The sequence below is a fragment of the Trachymyrmex cornetzi genome, unplaced genomic scaffold (assembly GCF_001594075.2).
Source record: "Trachymyrmex cornetzi isolate Tcor2-1 unplaced genomic scaffold, Tcor1.1 scaffold147, whole genome shotgun sequence".
In the NCBI taxonomy this organism is placed as follows: Eukaryota; Metazoa; Arthropoda; class Insecta; order Hymenoptera; family Formicidae; genus Trachymyrmex; species Trachymyrmex cornetzi.
The window spans coordinates 5,441,778-5,458,755 of record NW_017296059.1 but is presented as its reverse complement, the minus strand read 5'-3'; the positions used below and the strand labels follow the sequence as shown (position 1 = coordinate 5,458,755).

At 34.6% G+C, this 16,978-nt stretch overlaps 1 protein-coding gene across 6 annotated transcripts in view; it reads left to right on the top strand.

Moving 5' to 3' along the window:
- Positions 1-242: 242 nt before the first annotated feature.
- ERR (estrogen-related receptor) overlaps positions 243-16,978 on the top strand; it is a 28,111-nt gene continuing 11,375 nt past the window's right edge. For 5 of the 6 annotated variants that reach the window (XM_018502510.1, XM_018502508.1, XM_018502509.1 and 2 more), the window contains exon 1: positions 8,826-9,120. In XM_018502510.1, the coding sequence (XP_018358012.1) occupies positions 9,097-9,120 (24 nt within the window). In that variant the 5' untranslated portion in view covers positions 8,826-9,096. Of the gene's footprint in view, positions 315-8,825; positions 9,121-16,978 lie in introns of those variants that run through there. The other variant, XM_018502507.1, reaches the window with a different exon arrangement.

Genomic DNA, 16,978 nt, shown 5'->3' with positions numbered 1-16,978 from the left:
GATATATATGTTTTTGTGTCGACTTGTATCACTAAATGGAAAGAACCTTGTATCTTGCTGAAAAGCACCAAATATCTATAAAAAAAAAACGACTCCAAATTATCGGTCGAGTCTTTACGCCTTTCAAAATTCACGCAATTTATGTTGGAGGGCACCACGCGCCCGATGCTGCTGCCCCCGCAAAGCTCCCAGGAGTTTTTCACTACTGGTGGGCTATAAAATCGGCCATTACTTCAACATTTTTGTCGCGCACGAGGAACTACGATCAAATCGCAATGGGGAAATTGTATTCGAGCTGATAGGTCTCTCACACGGTGAGTAAACGTAACACGAAGCACGCTATGCGAGCGTGTATCCTCTTATCACGGATCATTCGTCGCGGCTACCAATCTGGAGTGATTTACCAAATCCATATCCGCCATCTTTATCGCGAGCTCCGCTCGGCTCTGCTTACGCTCCGCGTACTCGCGCGACGTATATTGTTTTTTTTCTTCCTATCGTCGCTTGTTTCATCCCTTCCTCGCGTCTCGAGGAATTATTCGCGACCGTGTACGAGGCCGGCCTTGATCCCCCTTTGCTCCGAAGTCAGCCGCGTCACGAATTCGATCAAATCCACAACGCGTATTCTGCCTTGCGAATCGCGATAAAAGCTTCTCTCTTTCCTTCTCTGCCTCGACGACGTCTTTCGATGATTTCGGAATCGCTTGATGCATTACAGATATTACTCCGTTCAGGTACATCGGCGAGATTTTCGTAGCTACGATGCGGTTACGAAACGGTTGCGTGGTAGGGGTTGCATGTGCAAGTGCATGAAGGAGAGATCTGCGTTGGAATTGTACATCAGCTGGTACCTGTGAAATGTCACGGATCGAATCTGGACAGCCAGTATCGACCGAGACATCCGCGTCTTTATTACCGACGGTCACCCCTCAATTTGCAATAACAATGCACGCGTTTATTTTTATTGCAAAGTATATATTTTACGACACGTGCTGAAAAACAATACTTCCTGTTTCCGCGCATCTTCTATTCTTCTCCGCACTTTCCTATAATTTCTGTAACCTATTTTGAGACACACGGTAGGGATTCGCGTCTTCTAATGTCGCTTTTATCAGTGTAGAATTGACTTTTCTATTTCGATTCTTATATTTGAGATTGTTTTAAGTACAGTTTTAAATTAAGATGTCATGAACTAATCAGGCCGGTATTTATAGTCGATTCTTATATTTGAGATTGCCTTAAATTCAGAGTATAATCTTAAAATGTTATATAAGCCAATTAGAGAGCTATATTAGCATTTTAAGACGTTACTTAAGACTGTCTTAAAACAAGAATGAATTATGAGAACCGCATTAGCATCTTAAGATATTATTTAAGCCGGTCTTAAAATAACGGATTATGAATACTGGCCGTAATCTTGGTTCTAAAAATTAGAAAAAGATAAAGAGTTAAATCCAGATTAAACTGAATTAAAATTAAACTACATATATCTATTTCATTTTAAGTTCTAAAAATGTATATTGATCCAGTTACAGAAAATACTTCTTGATGCAAAAAGTTGAAGTGAAACAGAAAGTTTGTTCGCTTATACTTTTTGCATTTAAACACTTTTAATCTCTTTCAGTTCTCTTCTCTTCAACGTTTGAATATATGTTTATTTCACTTTAAGTACAGCAAAAATTTTTGAAGCAACAAATATAGTTTGTTTCATTCCAACTTATTGCACCAGTATATTACATCAGCTCAGAACATTAAAAAAAGGACAGAATTAAGGTTAGAGTTTAATATTTGTTATTAATTCTTACTAAATTAATTATTATTAATATTATTAATTCTTACAATTAATGTTTCCGTGATTTCTACATTATAATTACGCGTTAAAAACGAAAAATAAATTTTTAGTCTTTTCCTTGCAGATCTTTGTCTCAAGAATGTTTTAATTGTTTTTAATCCGCTGAATTTGAACAGCTTTTTAAAGAAGTACAGCTCGTTCGATTATAAATTTGAAGTAGCGATAACGCGGAGTAGACCATATTGCAACAATCAGTCACTCCCATCCCCTCCATTCTCTCCACTTTCCTCGTATGTGTCGCGACGTCGGAAATTGAACTCGCCAAAATTATGCCAGTCCTCGACGATTTCAGACACGCGGGCACGTGCGCGCGTCATCGTTCGTATATCGGGAATGCGAGAAAGCGAGAGTGCTATATCGATCCGCTTTGCGCGCGAGGTCCACCTACCTCAACCCTAACATCCTATCGTGTACATTGAACGACGACTCGCCCGATGTGCCCACTGGCAGCGACTCCGTTGTTTTCCCCTTTTCGTCGGTGAATTTTTGAGAACGCGGACCGCTCCCTGTCCCGGGTATCGTTCATCACATCCGCCGTCTCGCGATAATGTGGAGTTCTTGCTTCGAACACGGTAAATTTTTGTCGCGAACCGACGATCTCTAAGTCTTTTGTTTTTATATATTTTATTTTAATTAATACTTATTAGAATTTATCTTTGTCTTCGCAGAAGTAATAAATTTGGGTAATATTTAACAATTGACAGACATCTTTTAAGATTTAGGTTTTATCAATGGATTGTTTAATAAATATCATCGAATCTTATTCTGTCAATTTCATTTGATGATATATGTTAAACAATGTACAAATATTTTTAATGAAAATTAGATGTGAAATAAGTAAAACATAATCTACAGTATTTAGAGAATAAAATAGTAATCAGTTGTGATATGAATAGTAAGTTATATTTGTGTAAAATTTCTTTAAATTGTCCGAAATCATTAAAGATTGAAAATAAATTTCAAAATTATTTTTTTATTTTGCACTTAAAAGATATTAAAAATATATTTGAATTGATATTTGTTATATTATTATATTTATTATTAACAATTAGCGACAGACATTTTTTATTACGAACTGTTTAATAAATATCATTGAATTTTATTTTATCCAATTTTATTCGATGATATATATTAAATATCGTACAAATATATTTTTAACGAAAATTAGATGTGAAATAAGTAAAACATAATCTACAGTATTTAGAGAATAAAATAGTAACCAGTTGTGATATAAATAATAAGTTATATTTTGTGTAAAATTTTTTTAAATTGTCCGAAATCATTAAGGTAAAGTCTCAAAATAAATTTCAAAATTATTTTTTTATTTTGCAGTTGAAAGGCGTTAAAAATATATTTTAATTGATATTTGTTGTTATTATATCTATTATTATGTAAATTTTTATAAAATGTAAAATTTATTCATTTTTGTAGACAAGATATTACTACGTTTAAAAAGCACTTAAAATAATTTTCACTTACTTCGCGTGAACAGGTAATAATACAGTAACACATATAATTACAAGAACACGATACTCGTGCGATCCATTATTCGTAGCAAGTTCCCAGCCTGTAAAATTTTAAAAAGCCTATATCAGTCAGTGTATTCGTTCTCTTCTAATTTTACCTTGGTACTTTTGTATGAAGAATAATGGAAAGAATCGATGACCTCATTTTATGCAATTGCACTTAGAATAGAATCGTATAATTTTTTAATACATAAATCGATTATTCCTGTTATTCTACGTATAAAAATTTTACTTGTCTTTTGTAAAAAAAAAAAATCACGAAAGTATAAAAATGTTGAAGTAAGGTCGTCGAAAATATTTGAATTTATGCTTTTACTATACAGGATAATATTCTACTCTTCATTAAGTATTGGAGAAAAGATCCCAGGAGCACAATTTATTGATAATATTGAGGATTAATTAAACCTTGAGGATACATTTGGGGGCCCAATGTTTGGCTATTATTGCCAATAGCGCTTCTGGGGAAATTCAAGATCTTTTAACTTAAATTAAAAGAGAAGTAACGTCTGTAATTAGTAAGTAAATAATGAAATGTTCAATATATATCAAAATAATTCTATTGAAATTATCTAGAGTTAAAGAGTTATTGAGATTCTCTTAACGGAGAAAGTTCAGTAAACTTGTCTGAATAAGTTAAGAGTTAACAAGATATTAAAAAATTACCAAGTGCGTTGACCTGTTACTCGTATCGATCACCTCGAGTCGCTGTTGCACGCGCGCGCGCGCGCGCGAATTAAGTATAATTTTTAATTTGCCCGATGAATAAATACACAGATTCAAATATAAATCAGGAAAGGAAGGAATCGTGGATGTAATAAAACTGTTAGACTGAATTCTAAGTATCGGAATACAATTATATGACTGTAAAATTAGATATGCTAATATGGGAGTAGTACAAGCCGGTTTTAATTAATTGAAATTTAAACGTGCCGAGTATAACAACGAACGGAAAGACACAACGAGAAGCATGAAGAAGTAGATAATTTTTTAATAAGTTATTGAAAGAAGCCTTCATTAATGATAATTAAAGATTTATTTATACACCCCGTTGAATTAACGCTAAAGTTAAATTAAATTTATTAAACGAGAACTTCTCGGTCTTAGATCTCAACTTGTTGAATGGATCGTTAAACATGTCTTATACTGTTACTCTAATTCGAAGAATAAATATGTCTGAGAAAGATTCCTCATGACGGCGCGACGTCGTCGTCATCGTCGACGGGTAGACGCACGAGGTCCGACGTTTCTACGCCGGTGGGCTGTTTTAGGCGGGCGACGCAACGGCTGTGCGCAAAAAGCGACGGCAGTCAAGTTCAAGGCCACCGACGTCTCCACCCCCTTCCCCCCCACCACGTTCTGCGACTCCCGTCGCGGCCGCCGTCGCCTTCCACCGCCCCCGCCACCCACTCACCTATCACCGTCGTGATATACACACATTGGCGCGTCCGAACGCCAGTAACGTATCAAGTTGAGGCCGACGCGCAGGATCGAGCGATTTCTCCAGGCGATTCTCCGAGCGCGACGCGGCTCGCGTTTCGCTCAATCGATCTACCCCCCGTTCCCGCGAGGGAAAATTCAATTCGTCCGTACGCAAATGCCACTCGGCACCGGGGCTCGCAGATATCTGGAACACAGGTTCCAATAAACTACGCGATGTGCGAACTTTACGATCGAATAGAAAGGAAACAGGAAAGTTTTTTTGTAAACATGGATCTAAAAATTGATATATTAAGAATATATCTTTTTTATTAAGTTAGCTAATTTTAAGACACGCGTTTTGCTGATGGATACAAAAATATAAATAACTTATAGCTATTAATATAAATATTTTTATAAACATGTATCTAGAAATTGTCCTTTGAAATATTAAGGATGCATCTGTTTATTTATTAGATTAACGAAGTTTGCGAGACATATTTTGTTGATAAACACACACATAAATAATATTAATTAATAATATTCAAAAAACGACGCTCAATTGAGTAAAATAAAATCAAATTTGTAATAGAAAAGAGTTAAGAGCAACAGCAAGTTCTTAATTACTACTATTTAATCGTCCTTATACAATATACATTGAAAACAAACACAAATTTGTTAGAAGAAATATTTTCTGTCATTAGGACATAATTTTACCAACAACACTGAGAATGGTCTTCGATGGTCGAAACGTTTGTTTTTAATGTATACTGTAAGGACGATTAAATAGCAATTGAATAGCAATTGAGAACTTGCTGTTGCTCTTAACCCTTTTGTATTTATTATACAAAATTGAATATTAATTAATAAATTTCATGTTTAATATAGATATGACGAAAATTGCATAATCGTAAATACACATTTACACACATATACGCACAAAAGAGAATATTTATCTGACATTACGTAAAAATATATAAATATATTTATTTAGAGTCTAGGAAAATGTTTTACGAGTGTCTGCTGCTTCCTCGCTTCTCGGAAAGGGTGGAGCTTGAGGTAAAAATGAGAGAGAGAAAGAGAGAGGATATAAATCAATGTATATAGAGATACAAAAAAAGTCGCTTCGAGTTGGCACGATAAAACGCGAGCCGTATCAAGGTGATACGAGGGCTGCAATGTTAATGACCGATTGTTCGTGACCATGATTTTATCCAAAATGACATTGCATGCAACGTTTGCGAAAAAATGGTAACATCTGTGTTTTAGTTTAAAACAGTCGCTTTGTCTTATCAATAGATACGATAAGGTGAAAATACTTCGGTATTGCCTAATAATGTGCAACTGCACGATATATTACTTCAGAGTAAGAGCCATCGTTTATTTCACATAATACAGCATAATGTCATTGTGTATAGTGTAAACTTTGGTGCAACACTGTAATAAAAATTAAATTAAAATAAAGCAAGCGGTATAAAATAAACGGAGAAATTTACAGACTTAAAAACTTTCCTGACGTTACATAAAAGTACAATGTTATTAATATATGTATCTTAATAATATGATAATATTGCGTAATATATAAATTTAGTTCTTTTTATTAGCATAAAAACATTCCAGTAGTTTTTTATAGTATAATCATTTCTGAGTTCAACACATGTATATTGTGTATTGACTATATTCAGCAGAAAAAACAGCTTTGCAATTGTTATAAGATTCTTTAATGTGATTTATCCATTTATGCATTTAGATTCAGCAAAAAACTAGAAGAAACAATCGTATTAAAAAATCTTACAACAGTTGCAAAGCTACTTTTTCTGCTAAATGCAGCTATTGTTATTTTATGTACCACAGAGTTCTTTGTGACATTTCTTTATTTGATGTCTATAACAAATCGTTTTAAGAGGCCTGGTTTTTCATTATCTAATTAACTTGTAATTTAGGCTTAACTTGATGACGATGTAAAAATTGTGTTTTTCTAGCTATGAGTAATCACTAAACTTTAAAGGTGATACATTAAAACTTATTTACTACAAAACTATCAGTTTGGTAATTAATTTGGTGACAGATAGAAAAATACAATTTTTATATTATTAAGAGTGAGGTTAAGCTTAATCAATTAATCAGCAAATGAAAAATCGAGTCTAAATAGTGTGAGAAAGTACAGCCGACTAAACAAAACCTATAACATCTTCTGCCTTTTCCTGTCAACACAGCGCGATACAGTTCTTAAGTACTTTCAAATGATCGTTACGTACAAATTTGGTTGATAAAAAATTTAGAAGCAAAAGTTGATATCAAATTATATTGTAGTCGCGAGAACTAGGAGACTAACAATCGATTTGACCTCGGAACACATACTCCTTCGGTTGGCGACAATCGGGAGTTAAACCGAGGTAAATGTAACGAAGTTGTATTTCGGTACTTTGTTGTATCTCTGATGTCCTTTTCTAGATTAATTCTAATCTCAGTTTAACTTACTTTCTTTCTAATTAAAACTAAAACAAGATAAGAAGTAAATCCTTGAGATTAAAGTTAATCTTTGTTAACACGATTGGGTCATTCGTGTCCTGCGATTTTTTTTCTTTGAAAAATTAGGAGTATCAAGTAATTAGATATAATATTTAATAATAATAATATATAATTGACAATTTTTTTTTAAATACTGTTGAACCTTATAAATACTTTCTAAAAATGTTAAAATAGTATGTAATAATCACTTAATAAATTTTGTGTACTTATTAAAACGATGAAAATTAATTCGAGAACGAATGATCCATCAAGTGTAGTAAAGGACCGGAAAATGATCGTCCACTAAGAATTTCTACATTGATAGAAATGGACGTGTATTTTTCGATATATCATTCAATAATTTTTTAAAAAGACAATACAAAGAAATATAAGGCATATAAGAGTCAACACGTTATTAATTTTAAATGCAAGAACTATAATATATAAAATGTATATAAATTCTATAAATAACACATTGTAAAACACATTACGTAACACGTTACATGTTTCGGCTCTTGGATTGAGCCATCCTCAGATAAAACAAAATTCACAACCTTAAAATTTATTTCTATCATCATATATATAGAAAAATCGTGATAAAAGATATCTAATTTATATAACGATATTGATAAATGCTTCACGGAGACCATGAATTACTTGCAAGCGATTTACTGACTGATTGTTCGGAATTTCATGATATTCAACGTGATCGCAGTTATCATTTCTTAAGAAGATATACTTCGTTAAATTCATTGTGTAAAATATAATAGGTAGTGTACCAGTCGGATAGTAATAATACGTAATACACAGTCATTATATTAAAACTTGATAATCATGTTTTACAATGTGTTATTTATAGAATTTATACATTTTATATATTATAGTTCGTGCATTTAAAATTAATTACGTTGACTCTTATATGTCCTATATTTCTTTGTATTGTCTTTTGAAAAACTAAGAGTCCTGTACTATTTGATATTTGATTTAACAACTTTTTAATCAAATTAATGGTTTTTGTATCAAATAAGTTTACATTTAGTAAATATTTACTCAATCCTTCTTCAAACAAATATTTATAAAAATTTACTACTTTACTATTCGTAAATTTTGACATCAACAGTCGTACGATCGATTCTCGTATTTCGTTGAACCGCAAAACGCCCCTTCATTGACACTTTGACTGCCACATCAATATTTTTTTAGGCGAACCTAACGTTTATTAAAAGTTTGTTTTCCATAGATATCCTCAGATTCAGGATGATGGTTCTTTAGGCTGTCGTCCTGGGTTCTTTTTTTGTCTAAATTCGATTCTTCGTTTTCCTCGCGGACCTCGCGAGAAATCTAGATCGGGCCCGACGCATGTGCGTCGCATCGACGATACGCAACGCAGCTGCGCGACCGTCCGGAGCCTCCGTCCCGCATCGCGCCGATCCACCTCCGTGCATCGCTGCGCTGCGGATTCACTTAACGCCGTCCGATGTGTTTAGCGCCTTCAGTCGCGTACGGCGCGCGTTGCCGTGAACGTCGTGGTTGTTATCGCCGTGTCCCCGTCATCATCCTCTTCGTCGTCGGTGCGCGCGGCGCGTGTAGTATTTTGTATCGCGCGGGCGACGCGCTCGCTCGCGCCGCGACGCGACGCGACGCGAGGACGTTTACGACGACGGGGCCGATTCGGTCGGACGAGCGGTGCCGAACGTTAGTCCCGACTGGCGGCGAGAGAGGAGGTGCACGCGTGAGAAAACGGAGTCTGTGCGTGCATTTTTCGGTGTCGCGTGGGACGAGGACGAGGCCATGGACGCGTGGATGTATGACGTGGTAAGTGCTGTACGTGTTACGGCACCTAACGACTCTTCCCTCTTTCTCTCTCCTTTCCGTGCGTCCTGCGCGATCTCGTGGCTTTGTTTACGTGAGGTGCACCTTGCGCAGCATCGCAATCCCTTGCAGAAATCCCAGAACTGTCTAAATTCTTTCAAGCGGAATCTCACTCTAGAATAAACATTCGGTCACTATCATTTTTTGTCTTGCAAAAGAGTGACAGAATTTTCAATCTTTAAGAGTGATCTTATTTTTTTGGAGAGTAATGCTGGCCAATTTATTACTGAAAGACAGGAATTAATAAAATAAAATAAAAACTTTGAGGATTCTCGAAAATAACACCAAATTTTAAAAAGGCTAATGAGAGTAAAATTTTGAGTACTTGGAATAAAGAATTAATTACTTTCAATATCGGCCAATTTTAGATTTCTATAATGGATCTTACACTTTCAAAGTCTTTTTCATCTTCGATCGAACAACAGATGGTAACGAACTCATCTTTTGTTCTGTCATTTTGTTACTGCATTTGCAAATCTTGCGGAGGTCGACAATCGAGGCTCACTTTTTGCTAGAAAACGCCTTGTAATTATCGATGCGATTGATTTCATAATTTTTTATTTTTTTACTCTGCAATTTCTTGCACGATTTTCCTCATTCCATTTAAAAACACGGTTAAATTCCATAAAGCTTTGCGATGGAATGTTCATTAGAATCCTGTAAACAATATTTTCCACATTAATATTTTTAATAGATCTGAACATGTATTACCTAAGCCGGAGTCGTCGTCTATCTCGTGACGAAGTCAGTCGTTATGTTACACAACGTGTCGGGCTGTTAGATAATTCATCCCGTGTCTGCCGACTAATTTCCGTCGCGCTCACCAGTTTGTTGGTCTCTCGGGGAATCCTCTGATAACGGAAAGCCGGCTCGGTGTCCAGCTTTCAGGGAAAATTGAGTAATCGGGGTATGTCTCTGCGTTGCCAAGGGACACGTGCGCGACACGAGAGAAGCCCGAAATCCACCCGCAGAGACTGGAGGATAATTGAAGTGTTTTGCGGCACGTGCAAACCGCCCCGAAAACACCGAGGAAAAAAAATTGTTTACACGAGCGCGCGATGGCTTCTTTCTCCCGGTTGTTGTACTTCGACGAACTTTCCTCGTATTGGGCGCGAAGTGAGTTTTTTTTTCTCTCCCACTTCCTCGCCTTCCTGCTTTTTCGGTTCTTTGTTCGCTCGCTTCGCGCGAGATCGGTTGGCGTAACTGTGGTTCGTGACAAACGCGGTATGTATTGATTAATTGATGTAATCAACGTTGATTACATTAACTCTCCGTCTGCAATTATTTTTTTACTCCCTCCATCTACAATCTGGGTCCCAATTTTATTTTCATCCTAAGCTTTAAAAAAAATTCAAGGTTACTTTTTTGCTAAAAGGGTCTAAAATTTGCTGGCTATAGATCTGAAAATAATTTTGCTGGAAACTCAAACTGGCTGCTCTAAAATGTCAAAATTTTTTGCAACATTGTTCATCTTTTTTTAGTTTCTAAATAATTACTTTGATAGTCCAACAAAATTATTTTCCGATCTCCAGCAAAATTTTGGATCTTTCAGCAAAATTATTCTTTCCGTGTATTACATTATCTAAGTTTCTTTAATTCAAATGTTAAAACTTTTATTTAATAAGAATTGAAATTTGAGCATAAATGAGGATGAAACGTGAGAGTGAAATTTTGTTTGTGCTAAAAAAGAGATAGATTACAGGGTTAATTATGTAACGTAATGAGATTGGAAAGAAGATCGGCTCCAAATTGATCCAAGAGTCTGTAGCGGAAGAAGAAACATCCTATATTTATACGACAGCTCCAACAATACATATAATAATCGTATTGTTCCGTGATAAAGAAAAGCAGCTCGTTGCTGATACGCGGCGTCTTTTCGGACGATAAGGAAAGATGGTGCAAAAGAATGCCCGATGTCATCTAGATCAATTACATTGCTTACGTGAGTCGAGATTTATGATTGTTGACGACACGCACACTCGGGTACTTTCCTTCAGTAGAGCTAGCAGTGAACAGTGAAGTGCATCGCAGGAGCTGCCGAGTATGGACGTTAAAATTTTTGAAAGTTCCTCACGAAACTAACCGCGTATCACTTTTAATCTTCCGTCTACAATCTGGTGTTTCTTGGCACAAGCGAACTTCACTCTCAAATTTCTGTGAAATAAAGAAGGGTGGAGGTCCGGTTCCGCCTTCTAAAATATCTTATTATAGTAGTGAAGTCTTACGTAATAGAGATGTTGGAAAATAATCCTTAATTTTTTCATATTTTTTGAAAGCCAAGAACAGAAATAAAAAAATTGGGTTGGAGACCGAGAGAGCAAAATATGATCGCAGACGAAGGATTAACAAAGTTTCGTTATTTAACAACATGATTCGATTTACCTGTGGAAGTTTGAAGGGAAAAAATTATTACTGACTATATCTGCGAGAGTGCGGGAGGAGATCAATTTAAAAAATATTCTGACTACTCAATTCTCTTTTACGAAGAGGAAAGGTACTTTCCTTTACGTTTTATTTCGCTATTACGTAATACAGCGTGTCCTCGAACCACCGGCTGTTCTTTTCGACCATACGATTTTAGGACGCTTATAGATCATCGCTCGATGCAAAAATACTGATGGCTTTTGAGTAATTAGCGAATAAAAAAAGACTTTGTTGGTTTCAATTAATACTGTTTGAATTTCATGTTTTGTAAAGCGGAATCTTATCTGCTATCGACACTTTCCATACAAAGTTGTCAATACTACATTTGACTTTGGAGACGTCGAGTAATGAAGTCGTGAGCAGTGAAATCGAGAATCTGTCAATGATCTATTTTCTTTTTAACAGAATCATGATTTATTTAAAAATAGATAACATACTATGTTGTACTACGTAAACGGTTTTAGTGTTATGTGTCTATTTGTAAGGCTCATGCAACGTGTAGAACTTAGAATGTTTGTTTAAAAAACTCGAAAGCAATTACTGAAAAAAAATACTGAAAGCCTACAGGAAGATAATAACTTTAGCAATTTTTGCTTTTTAAAAAACTATTTACTATATATATTTACTTAGTTAAAAAAATGATTTCTGGATAGTATAAACAAATCTCATTTGTATATTTTATATATAATTATTTTTAAGCAACGTTACAAATTTCTCCATATTCCTGAAATAGATTTTTAAACATTGGTTTTTTAGTAATTTTTACGATTTGAAAAAAGATATTGTCTTCTTACTTCAAAAGTGCACAACATAAAAAAATTAAGTTTTTTAGAAAACGGAAAAATCCATTTATCAACTTAAAGGTCTTGAGTAATCACCACAGCCATATTAAATCATAACGTCGGAAGCGAGAAATGACACGTTAATTTTTATTACGTGCCATTTATAAATAAAGACAATTCGGATAAAACAAAAATGATAAGATTGGTTTAAAACATTTGTAAAAATGGATGAAAAATATGCTTATCCTCCCTGACAGTCAGTAAATAAGTGTAAAAGGTGATAAAAGGCACGTGAAGTGCTTTTATTCAATGCGCATGCGTAGCTGATTTTCATTTACACGTGCCTTTTATCACTTTTTACGATTATTTATTGACTGTCAGGGAGGATAAGCATATTTTTCATCCATTTTTACAAATGTTTTAAAGCAATCTCATCATTTTTGTTTTATCCGAATTGTCTTTACTTATAAATGAGACGTAATAAAAATTAACGTGTCATTTCTCACTTCTGACGTCACGATTCAATATGGCTGTGACGACTACTCAGGAGCCTCAACAGAAAATTATTAACTAGTCAAATATTAACAAAAAGAATATACTCTTAGAAACATTATCAGATATTATTTTTATCTTTTTTCACTCTTGATAACCTACTTCTTTAAGTTGTGATGATTTTAATATTCTACAAAATCATAACATTTGGAATAATTCATTAAATATGACATAACTCAAAATATCACCAACAGTTTATTGATCAGCTAAAATAACTAAATTTAAAATAAAATAATTTCTTTCTCAAACTTCTATCACTGAAACTATCTTAACTCCAAATGTTCTTTGTAGAAGACTTCTTTTATTTACAAAAACGACACAATTCAAAATATTATGTCATTCTTATAAAAGATGTTTTTTTGAAAATCTTAAGAACGACAAGTACTTTTTAACGGACAAACTGTGAAGTTAAGCTCGTTCACTTTTAACAATTGGTAGAGTAATCTTTATCTCACTCATTAGTAATAACTCGAAAATCACCTTTTTTAGTTGTCCCTTGAAATAAGAGAACGATATGTTAGATTTTGGGGGGAACTTTAAAGTCAAATAAGCGCAACATTTCTAAGACAGTTATATGTAGAACTTTATAAACTAATTTTATTTCTGTTTAATTTTATTTCGGTTAATAACTGTCGCACATAAAAAAATTGGCGAAGGAAGTATATCCAGCAATTAAAAATTTTTGCGAGATTGCGCGACGTAGATAATATATTTAATAGACTCAATTATGGTTCACACGTGCGTTGTTGTGAGCGGAATATAAGATTACGACTTTGACTTTTTAGACCTTTTCCGTATTAGAACAGATCTCTATTATTAGGCAAATCAATATTCTTCCGAGTGTATCGTCTCTGTCTAATCGTTGTTTCTACTAATGTAGATTAACTTAATTGGTTCAATTTATTTTTTTCTAATCCTTAAAATTAGAGAAAATAAAAAGTAAATTAAACCGAAGTTAAAGTTAATTGATATTGGTTGAAATAGACCTAAATCAGCTTTGCTTTCACAATCGACTGATATATATACTGTTAAAAATAAAATATTAATTTTAACTTAAAGACGTATAGTGAATTTTCTGAGATATGCAAAAATATTAAAATTAACACAAAAATGTTAATTTTAACATTTTACTGAGTTAAGATAAAATTAACATTTTATTTTTTACAGTGTATAGATACCACGTGTGAGAAAAGTGCTTGAAAAGAGTAGTATCATCGACAACTGTTATTACTGTTCGAGTCATTACTTCTCTCGTGATGAGCGTCTGATTGCTCGACTTTCGAGAACAACTCTCGACACAGTTTCTCTTATTATCAGATGAACACGCAATCGTGAATGGAATCTGCTCGATTCACAGTCGAACGCAACGGGTTGACGATCCTTACGCAATTCCACGTGCGTGAGATGTCACAGGCATCGTGGTGATATATCATCACGCTTACGTTATCACCGATATTGTTCAGCGTTTCAATGCGCCACGCGCATTATGGAGTCTTAATCTTTAGGTGCGTACTTGAACTCTTCGTAGGTCTCAATACTTTCAGCGATAAACGTTACGAAACGACGAATAATGACGTCCCGTCGCGCTACCGAATTGACAAGAGGTTAACGAGAAATTTGTGCTAGTGTTCGTATATGGAATATACGAGCACGTGATCGATTGTGAGATTTGCGACGATTTGGTTGTCAAGTGGTTAATGAAAGACTCGCCATCACTTTTCAATTTATTTGTAAATCAACCAGAAGTAACGATCTGAAGACAGCAAGAGGTATATAGTTTCCAACTTTTTTTTTTACATTCGAAAGAGCGGGACAAGGGGCTGTATAATCTATAATAAATTTGCAATGGATTGTGGACTTTTAAACGATGGCCCATTCAAATAGCATGTAAATTAACTAGAATAAAGATAAAATCGTCGAACAAGAGCGGCAGCACCGCGCGGTCGAGGCTTGAAGGAAGAAAAATATTCGTCGTGAGTTGCGTCAACAGATATTTTTGGAACTTCGAATTTTTCCCTGCTTCGTGAAAATCGGCATGCCGATCGTAATGTAAAATTTATAAACTATCTTATCGCGCCTCGAAGTCATGTGTTCGCGGGATCAACTGATATGATAACGAAAATGTATGCACTTATGTTAATGACATTATATTTTATTAGTTTGATAAAATATTCGAAATCTTACGATTCAAAAAATTGCGACTATCAAAACACATTTGTTAGTTAATAAAATCTTAAACCAAAATTGTGCAAAATTATAAGAAATTATATATTTTGTTACATAGAACTTGTAATTATCAAAAAAGGAAAAATCTCCAATTAAATATTTTCGTTTTATTAATTAAATATATATTCGTAAATATTCAATCGATCTTAAAAATATAGATTTCTTTTAATGCTTGAGAATTATTATTTTTGTGCTTAAAACATGTTTCAGTTTATAATTACATATAAAAATAAAACGTTCGTTCAAACGTAAGCATAAGTAAATTAAAATGCGGGTCAAATGCCACGCGTGCATTTATGTACGCGATATTTACGGGTTAATTAACGGATGAATTAACGCTTGCGCAAATTTTTGCCGGATTATTGAAAAAAGCATTACGACACGACGTTAATTGCGCATAAACAAGTGCTCGCGGGTAGGAAGTGGAACGTGGTCGTGATAGAGTAGCAATGTGAAGGTCGCCGTTACGTGATACATGTGCATCGCGATTGCCGATCTCTGAAGGCGCCGCATGTACTTGCATCTGAAAGAGATATTCGAAATGAGATATCCGTAAATATTCCGTACGTCCCGAAGTATGAACAATATTTATCCTCTTGACCGTCCGGGGATTAATAATCAGGGAGAGAAAGGATACAATATTCGTTATTAAAAGAAAGAAAAAAAAATACCTCACTTATTTAGACGCAGATAAAATATGAGCCCGAACACGATTTCTCAGACGAAGGTGAGAGGTCGAGTGAGTGAAAGAAAGTAGGCAAAAAGGCGGACGTAGATCAAATGTCGGAAAGTTTTTAATTGAGAGGTTATAAAAAAGTTACGGACCAACACGTGTGAGTCTCACCTGCATTTTGTCACGTGTGCATATATAATGTGTTTTTATTTATACATTATACGAAACTCTTTTTTTCTTTTTTCAGGAAAATGTAAACTCGTGCCGAATGAATAATTGCTGAATTTTTTTAACGTTTTAACTAGTCGATGGCAAATGCAAAAATAAGTTGATTCATAAAATTGAAAAAAAAAAAGAGTTATATTTATAGTTACATTTATTATAGCCTCGCTCACAGCGACTCGCCTTGCATCTTAAATTTTAATTTTTACGTAATTACGTCAAGTTATATCTGCGCAACATAACGCTTTTAATATCGACGTGTCCTTTTTTATAAGGGAAGCGTAATCATTATTTTTTGACGCAGTATTTGTTCACTCCGGCTCAAGATTTAGCCGATTGATTCGAAGTTGGGAGCGTACCTGTCTACCGATTATTTGGTGCATTGTCCAAGGTTAGGATTTGCACCTCTTCTTTCACGTTCTCTCTGAGATGACGTCATCGACGTCTCATGGCCTTAAACTTGGCTCCCCTCCGAGCATCTCGTTCCGGAGAACGATTATTATCTTTCCCCACCAACGATACGACTCGGAATCGAGTTACACCGTCACTCGTTGATCGACAAGGCCTATTTCCCGGTTGATCCGTTCACCGCAGATTTGACTTTACCTGAACCCCCATTGACCCCCGTCATCTTTATGTCGACGAGTTCTTCGAGGTCTCTCTTTGGATTCTACGACATGTTGAAAAAGCTTCACTTTAATCCATAATTGTCTTAATAATTAATAACTGTAAAATGAAGGCTGATAAAGCTTTATACTTGCAACGATCAAAATCATTTTCTTATAAGCTTTTTAATAATTTTTAAAATAATATATGCAGGGTTAAATGGATCCAAGCTATATAAGACTTACGTTACCTGCTTATTTTCTGCCCCCATACATTTTAATTTTTAATGAATTCTATTATATTAAAGGTGTTGTAT